At 37.0% G+C, this 22,913-nt stretch overlaps 1 protein-coding gene across 11 annotated transcripts in view; it reads left to right on the top strand.

The window, feature by feature from the left end:
* DGKB (diacylglycerol kinase beta) overlaps window positions 1-22,913 on the top strand; it is a 795,246-nt gene that overhangs the window by 188,575 nt on the left and 583,758 nt on the right. For all 11 annotated transcript variants that reach the window (XR_007518417.1, XM_049893502.1, XM_049893507.1 and 8 more), the window contains one exon: window positions 8,495-8,648. Coding sequence is in view for 10 of the 11 variants with exons in the window: in XM_049893502.1 (XP_049749459.1) it covers window positions 8,495-8,648 (154 nt within the window). In the remaining variant the exon portion in view is untranslated. The remainder of the gene's footprint in view (window positions 1-8,494; window positions 8,649-22,913) is intronic.

The following is a 22,913-nucleotide window of genomic DNA, read 5'->3' as shown; positions in this document are numbered from 1 at the left end:
TTAGAGAATAGATTGGATGCGTTGAACGCTAATGACTGAAGATCAGATGAGATGTGGAATGACATCAAGGACATCATACATGAAAAAAGCAAGAAGTCAGTAAAAAGACAGTAAAGAAAGGAGAGAACAAAATGGATGTCAGAAGAGATTTTGAAACTTGCTCTTAAATGACAAGTTGTTGTTGTTAGGTGCCGTTGAGTTGGTTCTCACTCATAGCGACCGTATGCACAACAGAATGAAACACTGCCCGGTCCTGCACCATCCTTACAATCGTTGTTATGCTTGAGCTCATTGTTGCAGCCACTGTGTCAATCCACCTCGTTGAGGGTCTTCCTCTTTTCTCCTGACCCAATACTTTGCCAAGCATGGTGTCCTTCTCCAGGGACTGATCCCTCCTGACAACATGTCCAAAGTATGTAAGACGCAGTCTCGCCATCCTTGCCTCTGAGGAGCATTCTGGTCGCACTTCTTCCAAGACAGATTTGTTCGTTCTTTTGGCAGTCCATGGTATATTCAATATTCTTCGCCAACACCACAATTCAAAACCGTCAACTCTTCTTCAGTCTTCCTTATTCATTGTCCAGCTTTCACATGCATATGATGTGATTGAAAATACCATAGCTTGGGTCAGGCGCATCTTAGTTTTCAGGGTGACATCTTTGCTCTTCAACACTTTGAAGAGGTCCTTTGCAGCACATTTGCCCAATGCAATGCGTCTTTTGATTTCTTGACTGCTGCTTCCATGGCTGTTGATGACACGTAGCTAAAGTAAATGGAAGAAATGATGAAGTAAAAGAGCTGAACAGAAGATTTCAAAGGGTGGCTTGAGAGAACAAACTATTATAATGAGGTGTGTAAAGACCTGGAGTTAGGAAACCAAAAGAGGAGAACATGCTTGGCATTTCTCAAACTGAAAGAACTGAAGAAAATTTCAAGCATTGAGTTGCAATACCGAAGGATTCTATGGGGAAAATATTAAATGACACAAGAAGCATCAAAAACAGATGCAAGGAATACACAGAGTCACTATTCCAAAAAGAATTGGTCAACATTCAACCATTTCAGGAGGTAGCGTATGATCAGGAACTGATGGTACTGAAGGAAGAGGCTCAAGCTGCACTGAGGGCATTGGTGAAAAACGAGGCTTCAGGAATTGATGGAATGAATACCAGTTGAGGTATTTCAACAAATGGATGCAGCGCTGGAAGTGCTCACTTATCTATGGCAAGAAATTTGTAGGACAGCTACCTGGCCAACCTACTGGAAGAGATCCATATTTATGCCTATTCCCAAGACAGGTGATTCAACCAAATGCTGGGAAGTTATGGAACAATATCATTAGTATCACAGGCAGGTAAGATTTTGCCAAAGATTTTCAAAAGCAGCTGTAGTAATATATCAAGAGAGAACTGCCAGATTCAGAAGATGTTGTGAAACCAGGAATATCATTACTGATGTCAGATGGATCCTGGCTGAAAGCAGAGGATACCAGATGGATGTTTACTGTGTTTTATTGACTATGCAAAGGCATTCAACTGTGTGGATCATAGCAAATTATGGATAACATTAAGAATGGGAACTCCAGAACATTTAATTGTGCTCATGAGGAACCTTCACATAGATCAAGAGGCAGTTGTTTGGACAGAAAAAAGGGGATATTGAGTGGTTTAAAGTCAGGAAAGGTGTGTGTCAGGGTTGTATCCTTTCACCATACCTATTCAATCTGTATGCTGAGCAAATAATACAAGAAGCTGGACTATATGAAGAAGAACAGGGCATGAGGATTAGAGGAAGACTCATTAACAAACTGTGTTAAGCAGATGACAGAACCTTGTTTGCTGAAAGTGAGAAGACTTGAAGCACTTACTAATGAAGATCAAAGACCACAGCCTTCAGTATGGATTGGACCTCAACATAAAGAAAACAAAAATCCTCACAACTGGACCAATGAGTAACATCATGATAAATGGAGAAAAGATTGAAGTTGTCAAGGATTTCGTTTTACTTGGATCCACAATCAACAGCCATGGAAGCAGCAATCAAGGAATCAACAGCCAGTTTGCATGGGCAAATCTGCTGCAAAGGACCTCTTGAAAATGTTGAAAAGTATTGATGTCACCGTGAAGACTAAAGTGCACCTGACTGAAGCCATGGTATTTTCAATCTCTTCATATGCATGTGAAAGCTGGGCAATGAATAAGGAAGGCCAAAGAAGAATTGACACCTTTGAATTGTGGTGTTGGTGAAGAATATTGAAAATACCACACAACCAGAATGCTCCTTAGAAGCAAGGATGGCGAGACTGCGTCTTACATAGTTTGTGGACGTGTTGTCAGGAGGGATCAGTCCCTGGAGAAGAACATCATATTTGGCAAAGTACAGGGTCAGCAGAAAATAAGAAGACCCTCAATGAGGTAGATTGACACAGTGGCCGCAACAATGAGCTCAAGCATAGCAAGGATTATAAGGATGGCGAAGGACCGGGCAGTGTTCCGTTGTTTGCATAGGGTCGCTATGGGTCGGAACTGAATTGACCGCACCTAACAACAACGACAAGTTTGGAAACTTTTCTACTTACTCATGAGAAACTAAAATGTATAGATTAGAGATATCATTGATTTATTAGAAATTTTTGATATTTTGGAGAATATAGAATTTTATGGGAGATTTTAAAATTGTTTACTAAGAAAGGGTATGGGTTGAACAGGAAAGATAATGAAGAGCAATTCTTCCATGAATTCAAACTGAAGTGACTTACTGTTGGCGATAAAAAGTCTGGGTTTTGCCTTATGTAAGCTGGGTGTAATGACAAAAATGTAATAGAGAGGAGATTTGCTCCCAATAGCATGGTAAAGAAGGTGTTGAAAGAAGTCAGTAAATCTTTAGCCATAAGTAGGGTAGCACCATTCTGTAGAAATCATTTAATTTCTTATATCTGTAATATGCTTTTATTTATTTATTTTTCATTAAGATACATGTTTTTCAATGTTTGCTTTCTAAAATCAGTAATTTGTCAATGCTGTCTCATGTTGAACAATTATAACAAAATATCTAAAGAGCCAAAAAGCTGCAAGTTTAAAGGAAAGCAAAAAGCTTTCCAGTTTTCTGGACCAATGAAGAGGAGGACAAATTAAAGTTAAAAAAAAAAAAAAGTCCATCGAACCTCAAACCACTGCTTATTTTTATTGAGCATCTACTCTGTGCTTAACTCTGTGTTAAGTGGTTTACATCAACTTAATGCATTTAGAATGGTTAATATTATATACCACTTTACATTGAAGAAATTAAACTGTTGGAAGAAAAAACTAAGCTGTTTTTGCTTGCTATCCAAGGAAAGCTACAACACCAAAGAAAGATCAGAAAGTTTTCCTGAGAGCTGAAAAAAGAAGGGACAAGGGAGGAATGTATTCTTTATTGGCAGGAGATTTAAGTTCGTTTTTTTTTTCCTTTTGGTTGGCCTTTTTTCTGTTTTTTGTCATTTTCCTGATTTTCATCATTAAATCATAGGCATCTGTTTCAGAGCAGTTCTTGGTGGGTTATGCTTCGTTCTTTTGGACTCGGGATCAAGCAAAGACAATATGCTTGGGAAAGGCAGGGTTTTTGTTTTGTTTTGTAGGAACGTGTACATTCCTTGCCCCAAATCACTCAAGTGGCAAGTGGAGATATTGGGATTTCAAGCAAAAATGGTTCATTCCACCGTCCTTGTTTTTGTTTATTGTTATTTTCCTATGTCACTAAGTTACAGTCTTGGTTTGATAAAGCTCCACTATAAAATATATTCATATTGTAAAGGCAGACCCAGAGGAAAACTTTGAACAATTCAAGCACTTTGTTTCTTCTAGAAGTTCACATTTTATTATCAGCTTTTTAAAAATAACAATTTAATTTTTTTTTTTTAATGCACATGAAAAAATTTAAGATAATGTGACTTTGAGGCAGATTCTTAAATTTTGTGTGGAATTGTGAACATTTAAACAAATATTATTTGTATTTATTTAGTCACACAGTGCTTACTATGAGCCAGAATGTCATCCTAGTTCTTTAAAAATGTTAAATAATTTGATCCTCCTAACAACCCAAAAGGTGTAGTTACTGTTATCCTCATTTTATAGATGAGGAAACTGACGCACACTGAGTTTAAATAAATTGCCCACAGTCACACAGCTAGAAAGTGTTGGACCCAAGGCTCGATCCACGTAGTCTAACTTCAAAGATCGTGCTCCTTATCATCTGGTATGTTGCCTAGCAAACAGGTGACTACAAAATGTTTAGGGCACAAGAAAAAGCTCTACCATATATAACCTTTCTTCTAACTGCAATATCTATGAATATTTTCATTACACAAACTTCCAATGGTTTTGTAATAAAATCCACTCCTGTTTCCCCATAAGTCTTCATACATGTTGAGTGTTATCTATCAGAATCGATACCTCATCCAACTGAATGAGGATTACTTCCCTTCCAATATGCCATCTCTAAGAAACCCTCACAACGATTGTGAGGATGGTGCAGGACTGGGCAGTGTTTTGTTCTGTTGACATAGGATCGCTATGAGTCAGAACTGACTCGACCGCACCTAACGACAAGAAGAAACCCTAACAGTAAGAGTAGATAACTCTCTCTGTCAATTTATTTGAATTCAGTCACTTGACTGTTGGCCTCCTCCGCATATTTTGAAACCTTGACTTAATTCATTTTGGCAAATTGCTTTTTGGAAGGGATTCTGCTACCTGAGGCTCTTCTTTACATTTTCATATTATTCTTAGTTTTCAGTTATGTGGTTCACTCCACTAGTAGAATTTAAATATTCTTTGGTGGTGATTTATTACATACAGAAGAAAATGAAGTCTTTTCACTGCAGTAACATAAATTTCTAAATTGTCCTTCTGAGAATGAATAAGCAAAACAAAACAAAAATAAACTAAGGATGCCGGAATGTCAGATTACGTTTTAGGCAGAGTCTTGGAACTATTAATAAACAAAGTTAAATATTTTGTTTTCATTTTTCATTGGCTTGGGGTTATCTTAGTTACAAAAGCATACACAGTACATGTGCTTAACTGACACATGATCTAAGCTACAAAAAATTACTTTCTTTAATGATATCTCTGTATGTCACATTTTACTTCAGGTTTATCCTCAAGTAATACAATAATAAAATTGATCATTCTCCACTACTTACAGCTAGTATTATTACCAAGGGAAAAATAGATTTTTTTTGTCTTCTAAAATAACACTTTATGGAAATGATTTCATCTCTCCTCTCAGGAATTGAGCAAAATTAAGAACATCAGTCTGCCAAATTTCATTTTTTGACCTATTTTTTTGTTTCATCTTAGTTACTCAGTTACCAAGTAAGAAAAATGTGCCCAATATTACCAACTCCATGTCTATGTCTATATCTCAGGTGTATAAATAAATATATAAATGGCATCCAACTTTATAATTTTACATATACATGTACGTATATAACATATGCACATAAGAATACCTTTCCCCTTAATAAACACTAATCTAATTACTCTGTACATTTCTGATTTTTTTTCATTTAGTTTATTTATACACTGTTTCATTCCTAGAAAAATATTCGAGATGAGTAATATTATTTTAAAAATATTTATTGCATGGATTAACATCTTTTGAGAGCCAAGAACAGTGCAAAGAACTTTATATGCATGACCTAATTTTTTCCTCAAAATAGTGGGCTGAGGTAGATATTATTATTATCCACATTTTCTGTTAAAGGTTAACTGAGGCTTAGTGAGGTTAAGGAACTTACCTAAAATCACCTAGCAAGCAAAACTTCAGAGCCAAAGCTCAACCATAGAGCCGTACGACTCCAAAGCACATACTTATATCCGTACTGACATTTACCCAGTGTACTGTATAAAAAGTATGTATACATATTAGCCAACAGGACTTTATTTATAATTGTAATGTGTGTGTGTATACGTACATAGATATGGCATATAGATATGGGGGTATAGGTATGGATAAATTTCCATTACTTGGCTAAAACATTGGAGATACACACTTTTTTTTTTCTTATAGGAAATATTTCATAAAGTGATATGCAATTTTATTATATGGAAACAATTGAAGTTAGGGCTGCTAAGTAACAGTTGACTGTCTCAGAATTATTCCAGGTATATTTAAATGCTCAATTATCAAAGGCTAGATGAAGCCCTGGTGGTGAAGTGGTTAAGACCTCGGGCTGCTAACCAAAAGGTCAGTGGTTCAAATCCACCAGCTGCTCATTGGAAACCCTATGAGACAGTTCTACCCTGTCCTATGGGGTTGCTATGAGTGAGAATTAACTCTATGCAACACAACAACGACAACAACAGATGGATTGGTGATGGAATCACCTTTCATCCAAGAAACGGGCAACTCTATTTAAAACTCCATGAAAGGAAATCAACTAAGAAAATATATTAAATATGAATATGAAAGATGGACTTTTACAGATTGGTAGCAGCTAGACTTACATGAATTAAGACAAGAAATTGCCACTGTGTCTCAAATAGTGGAACAGTTAAAGAAACAAATTCTAGATCCACATATACTGTATATACTTGTATAAATTATAAGGCTCTGAAATAGTTAGACTTGCAGGGTTACTACAGCAACACCACTGACTGAACTACATACCACTGAGACTCAAGGAAAACTACAAATTTTATGCATCGTTGCCAATAGGTGGAAGGGCATGATTGCAAGATAAAACTTATTTTTTCAGTGTTTCATAAAATGCTTATGTTTTATCAGGTGAGGGAAACTATTACTTGGTCACACTAAGCAGACTTTTTATTACATCATCTGGTTTGGGAACAGTCTGGGACAATGTATTTACAATGTGAGGGAACTGGTTAGATGGTTTCTTTGAGCATGTTTCTTGGATGATTCGTTCTCATCTAACCCAGGATGATTTGTAGCCAGTCATACTGAGAGGAGCAAGCACTATTCCTTCATTATCTGAGTACCGGGAACAAGCAGATGCATAACATAAACAAAAAATAAAACAAAGATTTTTGGCTCTTCTAGCTCATTTATATTTTGATCAGTAGAGGTAGTCTTTCCTCGTCTTTGGCTGAAAGTTCCTGAAAGCTCATGGATTTTCTGTTCAATTTTTAGTAATAGACTCCCTGAGGTCACTTCAAGAAGCAAACAGTTTCCATTCAGTAATTAGAAGGTCCAATTTAGGATATTAATAAAAATCTCAAACTTGAATCAGCACAGGCTTGATTCAAACTTATAAGCTGTCTATACTCTCTGCCCCACAATCTCTTGTTGGCTGCTGTTTGGTAACCTCACAAGGGCTAAAACAAGCTGTATAAGGGATAATAGTACGTAGATTAAATTGACCTCCTAATGATCTGCCATCATGCTCTCTGGCATCAGCACATGGGGTGTCTTAGTGGTTTCTTGAGGACTCCCTTTCACTCTCTTAATCTGGACAGATGTGGTTTTATTTTAGGTTCTTTTCCTCAGGTCTTCTGGTACCTACCTTCACTGTACAAGACCCAGCACAAACCCACCAGCCTTCTCCTACACAAGTTCCATATCTATTCCCCAGCTAACACTCATGCATCTTCATCCCTACAGTCTTGGGAGTGTTGGGCAAGGCCAATGAAGAGCCATTCACTTGACTTTGACCCCAAAGCACTCACACCCTTATTTTCTAATTTCCCAGGTAGGAATCACATCCTGGCCCACTGTCCTCATCTGCAGGAAAAGAGCAAGCTCTCCAGGTGGCTTCAGTGAAACTCCCTCATTAAGCTTAAAGTTAGAAGGTGACATCAATCATAATTACCCCAAGTGGACATGGTGACACTTAGGATACTGGCAGTTCTCTACAAATAAATTTCTACTTTTATATAGTTCTGCAATGAGTAAGTGTTCAGCAGATCTTGAAATGGACACCTTTGGAAGTCTTTATGAAATTTTGGACCCTCACTTTGGAATTTTATATCAATGAATATTTGTGTTTCATTGGAATTTTAATTTCAACTAGTTTTTACAATTGTCAAAAGCAATAGTCACCATTAGCAACCAGGAGAGCAGATGGGGGATTCCTCTCTTTCTAAGTGCTTGCTGCATTTTTGACTCTTTGTTGGCATGCTCATTTTAATTACCTGATTTAAGCATCACAGCTCTGTGGGATTGGGAATGTTATCTCAAATTTACAGAGAAGGAAACTAACTTTCAAGGAATAACTTTTTTAAAGTCATCCAGGTGCTATGGAAGGGGAAATATATAAATAGAAACTTCCTATTTATTCTGCTACACCACGGGTAAGACATACATACACAATTGCCAGTGTTAGCCTAGGACTGCCCAATCTACTTCTCAAATAGTTAACCTTCTGTAGACTTGGATATAATATTTGTTTGAGGTTATTTTTATTGCTAATGTCTTTGAACATAGTACAAAATCTTCTCACTTGGCTGTGTCTTGAAATATATGTTTTAAAACTTTTTTTTTCCCCCCCCAGACAATAGATTTTGAAGGTTTCAAGCTATTCATGAAGACATTCCTGGAAGCTGAGCTTCCCGACGATTTCACAGCTCACCTCTTCATGTCATTTAGCAACAAGTTCCCTCATTCTAGTCCAATGGTAAAAAGTAAGCCTGCTCTCCTTTCAGGTGGTAAGTTAACTTAATTATTTACTTAAAAAAAAAAAAATTATATACTGTTAAAAATCTCAAATGGAAAATCAGTATCTAGTTCTGTATAAAACAAAAGATGATTTGCTTAAAAATTGCCTTTGTCCATGATTTATACTTTCATACTAAGATTGTGTAAATCGTGTAAAATATCTCTGGCATATAATAGCTAAAATTTAAGGAAAAATATAATTTGTTATTATCCATCACGTATCATCCAGTGTCTTGGTAGTCTTTATTAAGGTAATACTTTTAAGAGATGTTTTTATCAAAGCTGGAAATGTGCTGTCTTTTTAAAAGACTGAATAAATATAGGTAACAGTATATATGAAAATGTAGTCACAAAACAGTTGTCTAGACAACTTATAATAATTAATATTGACTGTGCTAATTACCAATATACTTTCACATTTTTAGATTTGTAAGCTCAGGATAGACTTGATTTTTCTGTTAGATACTTTAAATTTTTGTCACCTTAGAGATGGTTGGTGCTTTCATTACAAGTAGATTTTTAGAGATAATACGTTAATAAACCAGTTGCTGTGGAGTCAATTTCAACTCATAACGACCCTATAGGACAGAGTAGAACCACCCCATAGGGTTTCCCAGGAGTAGCTGGTAGCTTCAGACTGCTGACCTTCTGGTTAGCCACCAACCACTTAACCACTCCACCACGAGGGCCCCAATACGGTAATATCTTTTGATAATTGTCTCCATCTGTGTCTAGTCAGCGAAACAGAAATCATACTATATTACACCAGAGAATATAAAACCAGAAACTGGTTAAAAAGGGTTAGAGGATTGAAAAAGCAAACAAAAAACCCTGAGCATTGTAGAGCTAGAACCACAGGAAGCATGTACAGCTCCTGGCTTGGGGTAATACAAACTGAGAAGCTTAGAGGAAGGGCTCTTGGAGCTAGAATGCAGACTTCTGAGGAGGGAATGCTGCCTGGCAGATAAGCCTAGGATTTCTGTGGAGCGGGTACTTCCTGGCTGGTTTTGGTAGCACAGGAACTCAAGGAGGAGAAGGGAGTCAGATCATTTAAGAGGGGCATCACCATATGCTGTGCTGGACCCTCTAGAAGGAGTTCCCTGTGCCTTTGTTGGCATATGCTGATGCTAGAGCCTATTGCTATTGGAACCATGTGATGTGGGGGTGAAATGTTAGAGAGAGCCTACCAGAAGACAAGGCAGGTAGGCAGGAACAAGTCCCTTCTCCTTTCTCCTGCCTTCCACTTGCAATGGTTAAGAGCTACCACAAGGTGGGCAGTTCGAATCCACCAGCTGCTTGTTGTAAAGCCCATGGGGCAGTTCTACTCTGTCCTATAGGGTCACTATGAGTAGGAATTGACTCCATGGCAATGAGTTTGTTTTTGTTTTTTTTGGTTTGTGAACCTAACCAGAATCCAGTTGGCAACAGGGAAATGAAGTATCCAGCAGCATTTCTCAAACTTTTTGATCTCAGGGATTTTTTAGACTCTTAAAAATTATTGAAGACCTCAAAGAGCTTTTGTTTATGTGGGTGGTATTTATTGGTATTTATCATATTAAATTTGAGACACTATTATAAAAGTAACAATACTCAACCTGTTGCATGTTAACAAAAAATATTTTTATGAAAAATAACTATTTGGGAACAAAAAAATTAGTGAGAAAAATGACATTATTTTACACTGTTACCGATTTCTTTAATGTCTGGCTTCATAGAGGACAGAGGACTATTCATATGTACTCATATCTGCTTCTGTGTTTAATCTGCTGCCATAACATATGTAGTCTCTGGAAAACTTCACTGTATACGTGTAAGAGAATGAGAGCGAAAAAGAAAAATAATATCTTAAAATTGCTATGAAAATCATTTTGACCTTGCAAATCCCCTGAAAGGATTTTGGGGACTCAAACAGAACCACTGGTCTACAGAACCCCAGCCACAGTATCACAAGTAGAATTTAGAAGTGTGGGTAAGGAGATGAGAGACAAGATAGCTGGCACTTCTATACAATAAAAAAGTAATGGTTGAGCCATAAACAAACTTAGACAGTCTGATGAAAAGCCCAGACTATTAAATCTTATGCTATGGTGCTTCCCCTTCTATTGATATAATTTGTTTTTCCTAGAATAATTGCATATCCTTCTAAGCTTTTTAAAAACAAGTTTACATCTTCTACATGATAACCCTTCAAATATATTTGAGTATTTTCTCATATGTTTCTTCTTCCCTTTTGGTCCCTTAAATAATTCCCCTTACGTCAGGGATTAAGAGGCCTGACCACACTAGCTATTTTTCTTGAAATGGATTCCAGTTGGTCTTTCCTTGAAGTGTGGTATCAGATCTTAATAGTGTTCCAGGGTGGACATTTTATAAGGGGACACTTCCTTACTTTGATCTAGAAATTAAACTTCTGTGTCCTCTACTTCATGCTATAAATGGATTACACATACCTTAGATTTAATAAAATAACAAAGTTGTCCTTACTTTAATTTTTATGAAGCAATACTATCCTTGGGTTTTGAGAAAGAGGAAGAGGGAAAATTTTTTGTATGTGAACTGCTTGAGTAACTATGCCAGACTTGTAAGTAAAAGAACAATTCTAATTACTTGGGTGGTTTTGCAAGGAATTCAAATCTCAAATCTCTTTTCTTTCTAATTGCATACATACAATAGTTACTGAATAGAAGATGCCAGATTTACTAGGAATAAAAGTCAAATTGGGTTTCAAAATGGAAAAAAAAAAAAAATGAGGAACAGATTGTACTGTATTTGGGACAGTCACATATTTTGCACAGACCTATTTGAAAAGAATTGCAAGATGGACTGTGTGACCCTCATATAGGAATAATAAATTAAAGAAGGATTCCTTTTCAAAGTGCAGCCTCCACATTTTAAAACATAAGTACACAGTGTCGTTTTGTCCTTTCCAGGACTGTTTCTAACCCTGCTTTTTTCTTCTGTGAAATAAAGAACTTTGAATGACAATATAATTTTCAAGGGCTGAGAGAGCCTTGACTTAGAAAAATAAATGCCTTTCTATTCCTAGAATCTTGAAGTGCAGTAATTTATCTCCATCAGATGAGTTTATGTGATTGAAAAATCACAAATTACAAATTATTTTTGAGCAGAAAGGTGTTAAAATCTGATTTGTTTAGCCCCGTTAGAGTACACTATATTTTATTACCACAGTATCAGTAGGAATATCATAGCTATTCTTTACTCTGTATATCTACGGAACAAGAAGGGCTTCTCAATTAAAAGCAAAACTAAAAAGGAAAAAAATGTTATTCTTGTTATTCAATGATAATCAAATACATGTGTCTTAGTCATCTAGTGCTGCTATAATAGAAATACCACAAGTGGATAGCTTTAACAAAGAGAAGTTTATTCCCTTACAGTCTAGTAGGCTGGAAGTCCGAATTCAGGGTGCCAGCTCCAGGGTAAGGCTTTCTCTCTCTGTTGGCTCTGGAGGAAGGTCCTTGTCATCAGTCTTCCCTTGGTCTGGGAGCATCTCAGCACAGGAACCTCAGGTCCAAAGGACACACTGTACTCCTGGCACTGCTTTCTTAGTAGTATGAGGTTCCCAACTCTCTGCCTGCTTCCGTTTCCTTTTATCTCTTGAGAGATAAAAGGTGGTGCAGGCCACATCCCCGGGAAACTCCCTTTACATTGGATCAAGGATGTGACTGGTAAGTGTGTTACAATCCCACCCTAATCCTCTTCAGCATAAAATTACAGTCACAAAATGGAGGACAACCACAGAATACTGGGAATCATGGCCTAACCAAGTTAATACACACATTTTTGGGGGGACATAATTCAATCCATGACAACAGGGAATATGATAAAAGTAAAACATTTAATTTTTGCTGGATTAAAAGTATATAAATGAGTATAAAGGTTGTAGGTTGTGTGTGTGCGTGTGTGCACGCGTAGCTGTGGTTTCTTTTGGGGGGTTTGTAATTTCTAATGATTCATCTGGTATTCGTAGTGGTTAAGTGCTACAGCTGCTAACCAAAGGGTCAGCAGTTTGAATCCTCCAGGCGCTCCTTAGAAACTCTATGGGGCAGTTCCACCCTGACCTATAGGGTCGCTATGAGTCAGAATCGACTCGACGGCACTGGGTTTGTTTTTTTTTTATTTTGGTCATCTGGTATTTGATGAAGTAGGTGATTTATGAAACACTTTGTTGCAATGTAAGTGCCTCTTATCACCTATTTAAATAGAAAATGATTACTTCTAAGGTTATTACTTCTCTTGTTTCCATGTTGGACTTTTAACATCTGAACATATCCCTTATGCTCTATCCTTCCAGCTTTCTCAAGGCCCACTGTAAATGTCAGGTCCCTGACTCTTCACTTCTCTGCCAGTCCACTGACCAACTCTGGATCTTATTTTTATCCCTTTGAACTACTGTCTTTACATAGTCTTTTAGTCATTTGAAACCTTAGTTTTTCCACCAATGCTCAACCGTGAATCCATATGATGATCTCATATTTCTGCTCCTACAACTTGAACACTGAGCATAACCAGAAAAAAATTTCATAAATATGCAGATTTCTGCCACTACAAATTTCAAATCCCCAGTGTAAGCATGGCCTTAACATCTCTTTAGTTCTTTAAAATGTGTTTTATATAAAAAAATTATTCTTGATACTCTAGATCAACTATGTTAAACTTTTTAAGCTTCCTTAAGTTTTTTTTTTTAAGTTTACTGAAATCTTTCTCCTCATTTTGTATAGATGACAATTTTTTATATCATATTAAAAAATAAGCACCGTCAGACATAAAATGCCTTAATTGCTCCCTACACAACCCAGAATTGTGTCTTCAGCTTAGAAAGAATGTACTTTTACTATCTCCTGGAGCTCTTCATCTGGATGGCCCACAAGGTATCAAACTAAATGTGTCTGAAAGTCAGCTAATTATATTCCACACCAAACCTGGCCTTTTTCCTATCTTCTTAGTTGGTGAATGGCACCCTGGCATCTATCCATTTCCCAACCCTAAAATCTTCAACTCAGTGCTACGCTGTACTGCCTCGCCTCTAGTATTTAGTTAATTGCAAAATGCTTGCATTTAGGCACCCTAACTCTTTCTTCCCAAAAGTTCTGCCGGTGTCAGAGTTGGGCCTATCCTTGTTTGTGTCATATGCTATTAATTAGAATGGCCCCAGCCAGCCCTGTGCTGACTTCTTGTCTCCAAAACATTCTTTCTAACACAGAAACCTGATTATAGTACCCCTCTGTTTAAAAATTTCAGGCCTTCACCATCACGTAGTACAGTGTTTTTCAAACTTTTAGTTATGCAGCAGAAGTAACTTTCAAACAAACTTAGATACCTGATATTTAAAGCAGATTAAAACAGAGTTTTTTTTTTTTTTTTTGAAGAGGGAGTAGAGGAAAGGTATGGGTATACGGAGCTCTAGTCCTTCTGCCTCATCCTCTCCTTTTGAGACACCTCGTCCTCATATGCCCTTGATTAGGCTCCAGGATCACCACATTTATTTTATTGTAATATAATGAAATTATTATATTATGGCAACACAGTTATTGTTGTTAGAAGCTGTTGAGTCAGTTCCAACTCATAGTGGCCCTATGTACAACAGAAGGAAACACTGCCTGGTCCTGCGCCATCCTCACAATTGTTGTTATGCTTGAGCCCATCTCGTTGGGGGTCTTCCTCTTTTTCACTGACCCTCTACTTCACCAAGCGTAATGTCCTTCTCCAGGGACTGATCCCTTCTGATAACATGCCCAAAGCATGAGACTAGTCTCGCCACCCTTACTTCTAAGGAACATTCTGGTTGTACTTCTTCCAAGACAGACTTGTTTTTTCTTTTGGCAGTCCATGGTATATTCAATATTCTTCACCAAGACCACAATTTAAAGGTGTCAATTCTTCTTTGGTCTTCCTTATTCATTGTCCAGCTTTCATATGCATATAAGGCATTTGAAAACATCATGGTTTGGGTCAGGAGCACCTTAGTCCTCAAGATGACATATTTGCTTTTCAAGAGTGTAAAGAGTTCTTTTTGAAGCTGAGCTGCCCAATGCAATGCGTCTTGATTTCTTGACTATTGCTTCCATGAGTGTCAATTGTGGATCCAAGTAAAATGAAATCCTTGACACCCTCAGTCTTTTCTCTGTTTATAATGATGTTGCTTATTGGTCCAGTTGCAAGGATTTTTGTTTTCTTTATGTTGAAGGGTATTCCATACTGAAGTCTGTGGTCTTTGATCTTCATCAGTAAGGGCTTCAAGTCCTCTTCACTTTCAGCAAGCAAGGTTGTATCATCTGAATAATGCAGATTGTTAATGAGTCTTCCTCCAATCCTGATGCTGTGTTCTTCTCCACATAGTTTAGCTTCTCTTATTATTTGCTCAGCATACTGATTGAATAGTATGGTGAAAGGGTACAACCCCGACGCACACCTTTCCCAACTTTAAACCATGCAGCATACCCTTGTTCTGTTCGAATAACTGCCTCTTGATGCATGTACAGATTCTTCATGAGCACAGTTGTTTCAGAATTCCCGTTCTCCACAATATTGTCCATAATTTGTTATGATCCATACAGTCAAATGCCTTAGCATACTCAATAAAACACAGCTACACATCTTTCTGGTATTCTCTGCTTTCAGCCAGGATTTATCTGACATCAGCAATCATATCCCTGCTTCCCTGTCCTCTTCTAAATCCAGCTTGAATTTTTGGCAGTTCCCTGTCAATATATTGCTGCAGCGACTTTTGAATGATCTTCAGCAAAATTTTGCTTGCATGTGATATTAATGATATTGTTCAGTACTTTCCACGTTCACTTGGATCACCTTTCTTGGGAATAGGCATAAATATGGGTCTCTTCCAGTTGGTTGGCCAGGTAGCTGTCTTCCAAATTTCTTATCATAGATGAGTGGGGCCGTCCAAGGTTGCATCCATTTGTTGAAGCATCTTGATTGGTATTCTGCCAATTCCTGGAGACTTGTTTTTCACCAATGCCTTCAGTGAAGCTTGGACTCCTTCCTTTAGTACCATCAGTTCCTGATCATATGTTAACGGCTGAAATGGTTGAATGTCGACCAATTCTTTTTGGTATAGTGACTGTGTATATTCCTTCTATCTTTTTTTGATGCTTCCTGCATCGTTTAATATTGTCCCTGTAGAATCCTTCAGTATTACAGCTCGAGGCTTGATTTTTTTCTTCAGATCTTTTAGCTTGACAAATGCTGAGTGTGTTCTTTCCTTTTGGTTTTCTATGTCCACGTTTTTGCACATGTCATCGTAATATTTTACTTTGTTTTCTTCAGCCGCCCTTTGAAATCTTCTGTTCTCTCTTCTACTTCATCATTTTTTCCTTTTGCTTTAGCTACTCAACATTCAAGAACAAGTTAAGAAGATAGTAAAATCTCAGTTCCATAGCATGAGGCCTGAGGCCATGCAGGTTATAGAGTCTGCTTCCTGTCCTAATTCTCTCTATCTCTTTATCCAATGCATGGCACCCCCTTTTTTATATCCAGCTGTTTTCTGAGACTTGAACCTGGTCTGTTTACTCAGGACTTTGTTTTCATGCATGATGTTGCTGCTGCCATTATCTCCACCAGCCTCCTGCAAGCCTCAACTTAAGCTCTGTTCTAATTAAACAGCACACATTGTGTTCCATGGTAGGCATGCATGATCAATAAAACGTGGTATCTAGAGCGAGCAACTGGGGAGCAACCCTGACAACCTTGTAAAAGTCATGTCATCGCCTCTTGTAGAATATATGGTGGATCCCTGCCCCTGTCCAGTCCCATCCGGGCCAACTCTATACAGACACTTCTGAAATTAACTAACATCTGCCAAGTTATCTTTTTTTTATAGAGTATCAATTAAAAAAAAAAGTTCTGAAGTTATTAGTAACTAATTTATTAATAACTAACTTTCTCTAAACCAGAACTAAATCTGTTTCCAGCAAGTTGATTCCAACTTATAGAGACCCTGTAGGACAGAGTAGAACTGTCCCACAGGGTTTCCAAGGAGTAGCTGGTGAATTCAAACTGCTGACCTTTTGGTTAGCAGCCAAGCTCAAAACCACCAGGGCACCAAACTTTCTCTAAGAGCATAGTAATTTAAAGAGAATGTAATCTATATTAATTTGTGCAGACATGCATATGATATCCTCCTGCTGAGACTCTACCATACCCAAAACTTTGAATCTATGGTAGTAAATGTCCAGCATTAGCCACAGATCAGTGAAAGAGATTTGTTGTAATTTCTTATTAGTTGTTTTATAGGGCAGAGAAAATAGGTTTTCTAGCATGCTTTACATCAAATCACGTAGATAATTGCCCAGTTGTACCATTTAATTATTCACTTTTTCCTTCAATAATTCATGAATCCAACCATCTGTTTATTTAAATCATCATGCACCAGGATAACCTTCGGAAGACTAAGCGTCCTTTAGAACAAAGCAGAGAGACAGGCAATTAGGTGATCAATTATATTACAATAAAATAAACTTGGTGATCCGGTTATTAATTGAATGTAAAGGGAATAGAGCAAAGGAGGTATCCAAGTGAAACTGGAGGAGCAGGAGGCATCCTATTGCAGGGGGTCATCTGACTGAGATTTTAAGGATAAATTGGAGTTACCCAGGTGCATTTGGGGAAGCCTGAGGTTTGTGTAAGTACAGGTAGAACAGAGTGGGAAGGAAGTTCCAAGAAGAGAAATCAATATGTTCACTTCTTAGCAAATATGAAAATACATGTCAAAAAAGGGCAGTGCGTGATCTGTAAGACTGTCAGTATTTATTCATTCAATAATATTTATTGATTGCTTACAATGTACCAATTACCGTTCAGATTGGGGGGGGATACATTAGTAAACAATATTAATTTACATCCTAGTGTGGTGTGTATGGGGGGGAGGGGCACAGAGAGATAGACAAATAAATGGATAAATAAATACATATAGTAAACAAATAAATATCTCATATGTGGATAAGTGGTATTGCTGAAAATGAAAAGGAAAGGTGATAGAAAGCATAGATGAAGCTGGGGGTGCCTGGGAGTCCTGGGCTGCTTCTCATGATTGGTTAAAACTGGGATAAGGGGCATAAGGAGATCACTCCTGCTGGTCCCAGGGCAGATGGTGCTCATGACTTTGTAAACATGACCATGGGCATGGCTTGGGGGAGAGCGTGGTTTAGGGGACTTATGGTAGAATCAGGCATAGTTCTGAGGGACTTAGGAGGGTGAAGACCTGTTGCAGTCTAGTCTTTTCCAACTCATAGCAACTCTACAGGGCAGAGTACAACTGGCCCACTGGAATTCCAAGCCTGTAAATCTTTATAGACTTTATAGACTTCCACATCTTCTTCCCTGGGAGTGGCTGGGTTCAAATCAATGACCATTTGGTTAGCAGCCGAGCGTTTAACCACTACATTACCAGGGTTTCTTTCGGAGGCTGAAGAAGGATAGAGGTCTGGGTCTACACTGTCACTACAGTTGGGCTAAAGCAGATGAATGACCGGAGGAGACCAGCTACAGAAGAGGCAAGAGAGGTGGCCAAGGCCACAAGGTAAAGAGTTTTGTCTGTCACGCTAAGCTTTGAATTTTTTCCAGAAAAAAATTGCAGAATTTTACAAAAAAATTACAATTTAATTTTACAATTAAAATTACAAGAATTTTAAGCCAGAAAATAATCACACTGCCAGTCTTATGGAAGCTATCATGAAAAAAAAAAATTATCATGAGGGAGGATAAAATTGAAAGTATAAAGAGACCAGAAGATATTTAAGATTGAGAATAATAACAACTATCTCTGAAAAAGTTAAGGCACCTTTTCCTTGGTTCCTGAGGCTTCCATTGTCCATCCTGACGATGACTGATTGTCCAATGATTGATTGATTTGTGCTGTTCAGTTACATGTCTGCATAATATCAATAGATTTGAGCTCATTTCATGATTTCTGTGCAACCAGAGTCAGATAACAGGTACTTATTAGAAGCAGAAAAAGATAAACAGATTCTTTTTGTCCATAAGGATATTAATCAAATTAAAAGTAGAAAATTGTACATGAAAACAAGGTACTTGAACCTTTGGGAGAATGTTCTTTTGCCAAATGACTTATTGAATGTTCCTGCTGAAAGACGCACTTTATTAATTGTGCTGAGAAGAAACTATTACTCTTATCTGGATTGTCTTGGTAAAAAATTAATTATACAAGTTTAGAATGAGCAAGAGCAGGCATGCCAGCAGTGAATATGTGAGTGTGTGTATCTTAATTATTTATAAGGTCACAGAGAAGACTATATTAAAGAAAGAATAGTAATTCCATTATGTTATGTATAAAGACCAGGGTTCTTTATGGAATTTTCATTCACTTGATAATTTTGAGAAAGACTATTATAGGTTTAAATTACAGTAATACTTGCTGATTGCACATCTATTACAAAGCACGAAAACAAAAACCAAACCCACTGCCATTGAGTCAATTCCGACTCATAGCAATCCCATAGGACAGAGTAGAACTGCCCCGTAGAGTATCCAAAGAGCACCCGGCAGATTCGAACTGCCAACCTTTTGGTTAGCAGCCATAGCACTTAACCACTACGCCTCCAGGGGTTTCCTTTTCACAGATAAGCACAAAAAAATCGTTCTTAGTCCATTTCCCTATAAGCACCTGCTGTTAAAAATTTAGTAAATATGTATATATGTATGTGTATGTTTGCATATACACACACACACACAAACTCACTCACAAGCCTGCATTATAAAGGATGGCCCCAGGTGTGGTCAGAATGAAAGGTAAAAATTTAGAGCTCTCAGCTTTGGCTAGGATTTCTAATTTCCTTCCAAATGGTTTATGAACTAATCAATACATGTACTCTTAAGAATCTTGAAAACCACTCTTAAAAACAAAGGACCATTTTATGAGAGTCAGGAGACAGATTACTGAGATTTATTTTTCACTTCCTACCCCACAGAAACACGCTTAAGTGTAACATCCTAATTCAGGCTGTCTTTTGAGTTGTGACTCTTGTCTTTGCCTCAGTTTTCTCAAATGCAAAATGGCTATAATAAGTGTATCTGTCCTATTGGATGTTGTGAAACTTAAAAAGCTGAATAAATGTAAATTATTAAAAACGGTACTGGGTACATTGAAAGTGTTTAATAAAGTCTAGTTCTTACCATTATTCATTCAACAGATTTTTTCCAGTATATTAATTTGCATAATAGGATAAATATTAAATTCAATTTAGCCTTTTTTTTTTTTTAAGATGCCGTAAATTTTGTATAGGGATTTCTTTCTATGGAATAAATCATGGCCTCTTTTTTAATAGTGTTTTTTTTTTTTTTTCTTATTTAGGTATATTCAAGTGATCGAAAATCAACTTCCAATTATCTACCTGCAGACAGTCTATTGCCTGCACTGGGCAGTATAAAAGCCACTATCTCTGTGGGGCAGTTCAACTCTGTCCTATAGGGTCGCTATGAGTTGGAATCGACTTGACGGCACTGGGTCTGGGTTATCCACCTGTGGCTGTTTAAATTAATTAAGATGAAATAATACAATAATTCATTTCCTCAGTCACATTTTATGTGCTTAATAGCCATATGTGGATAATGCTACTGTATTAAACTGGTTGTTTATAGAAAATTTCCATCATCATAGAAAGTTATATGAGACAGACCTTGCCTTTCTGGCTTTTGAAAGAGCATGTTTGGCGGCCTGTCTTTAACTCTTGTCTCTGCCTGCAGACTCACTGCTGTGTGACCATGGCAGTTTATTTTATTCTCTGACTTTTTACCTTCTCATCTCTACAATGGAATTTTGGGTCAGATAAGACTACCTGTGAAAGTATTGTTTGCACAGAGAAGGGATATTGTTACTATTGTTCTTTCCTAGAGGTTGCTCTGCTCCTAGAATATTGCCCCAAAAGACATATGCTGTAAGCCCTGCTCCTGTTAATCACTTGTTTCGGCTTTTTTTGCAATGTCCAAGCAAACGAAACCCAGAACATGTTCAGGGAGGGATTACTTGACTACAGTTTCTTGTCAAGAATTGTATCCCACTGCCTACCCTTACTTTATAAACCAAAAAAAAAAAAAAAGAGTCACAAAATATTTTACATTCCTTCTTGTCACTCAGCCTACCTCATTTTGCTGCCAGTTTGTGTAAGCACAGAAATAAGGAATAATGACAATACTATCCAGAGACTGGCATAGTAGGAAGGTTAAGACTGAAAGTCATGTAAAGCATGATAATACTAAATAACAACTCTTTTACTCTTGATTATCTATGCTACTGTCATGACTATTAGTATATAAAAAAAAAATACTGGAAATATGATTATACCATGTGACAAATTGCTTCATTAGCCTGATAAATTTCTCCAAATTGAGCCAGCATAAAAAAATTAAATAAATGGAAAAGCCAAATTGTTGGGATGTTTTATTGCTTTATAAATTTAGAAATATAATTTATGTTATTTTGAATATTTCATTTTAATAGATAAAGGGAAGTAACTGGAGGTAATGTCACAGTTTTCATTATCTGACATGCAAATGTTTGAAAATAAAACAAACTGGAGAACAGGCACTTAATTAACATGTACTGAAAATTTTCTTGCTAATATTGAAACTCGAGATTGGATTTTAAAGCTGTTTACTAGAACAAAACTTTTGCAGTTATTGTTTCAAGAAGTGGAATGCCTAGATAGGAATACAATGAAAATCCTGTGTTTGAAGAATATGGTAATAGTGGATAATATTCAGTTTGACTAGTGCTTGTTATCTATTTTTTGTAGCTTAAACTATGAAGAATGTTCACATAGAGTGATAAATGGACACATACACACACACACACAGATATATTGAAGTGACTATAAAAACAGAAAATGCTCTTGAAGTACAAAGTAATTATTCCTATTTAAAGTAATATACCTTGTTTACAAAATTCCAATACTTATTCCTTCACTTTTTATTTTATATTGTGTTGTACACACACACACACATGTATGTATAGATATATGTGGGTATTTGGATATATACAAAATAATGTGTGTGTGTCTGTGTGGAAATATTTCAAGAAGGATAACTTTGGGCAAGTCAGAAAACCAGCAAATTGGGTATCACCCAATCTTGTGATCTTCAGAGATAAATATTGACTACTTCAGGTGAAAGAAACACCTTTTGTTTTGACTAGATTGATGTTCATGTCCAGTCCTAAAGAGAATTTTACTGGTGATTGGATGGGTTAAATGTGGACTTTGTTAATGGGAAGTATCATTTTGAACTTCTTCATTATATGCTAATGCTCCTAAAATATTCATTATAAGATTCCGCTTTCCATTTTATTGGTGAGTTATAGTCAAGAGAAATCCCTAGATGATTCATATAGTTAACGTGCTGGCTTCTAACTGAATGGTTGGAGGTTCACCCATAGGCATCTGGGAAGAAAGGCCTAATGATCTACTTCCAAAAATCAGCCATTGAAAACACTGGATTATGGTTCCTCTCTGACACACATGGAATTGCCATAAGTCTGAATCTCCTTGAGAACAATTTTATTTATTTATTTAATTGTCAAGAAACCTGGCTTGCATTTGTGCAGTCTGCCCTGTTTCTGCATAACTATTAACAGCTGCTTAAAAGGAAAAGGACTTTTCTTCAGGGCAGTGAACTGGGAGTAATAGAGGTAGTTAAGTAGGAGATAACTTAGGCAGGTTTAGAAAAAGGAAAAGAAATTTGTAAAGGATAGACCCAAACCAAACGAAGTCCATAGTCTTCAAGTCCATTCTGACTCGTAGCAAACCTACAGGACAGAGTAGAATTGCCCCATAGGGTTTCCAAGGCTGTAATCTTTACAAAAGCAGGTCGCCACATCGTTCTCCTGTGGGTCGAGTGGCAGGTAGGTTCGAACTGCCAACCTTTTGGTTAGCAGCAGAGCGCTTAACCAATGTGCAACCAGTCTCCTTAAATGGTAGAGTAGGGTGTAAAAACAACCTCTATAAAAACAGATTGGGACGCTAGGATTGCTTTCAGGACACTAAATAAAGACACAAATAAACACTTTGATGACATAAAAAAGTGAGCTGGTCTCGGAGGCAGGGGAACAGAAACAATGCTGTGAGTTTTTTCGTCACTTAATTACCTCAAGATTTAGTAAAGTAAGGTTCTAAAATTTTGTGACGTTATTGTGAGAAATTCTTTGATATTTTATCTTTTCCTCTGATCTACCATATAAATCATTGCAAAAGTGTATATTTTACTTC

The sequence above is a fragment of the Elephas maximus genome, chromosome 8, assembly GCF_024166365.1.
Source record: "Elephas maximus indicus isolate mEleMax1 chromosome 8, mEleMax1 primary haplotype, whole genome shotgun sequence".
Classification (NCBI taxonomy): domain Eukaryota; kingdom Metazoa; phylum Chordata; class Mammalia; order Proboscidea; family Elephantidae; genus Elephas; species Elephas maximus.
This window is presented reverse-complemented; position numbering and strand designations above follow the sequence as displayed.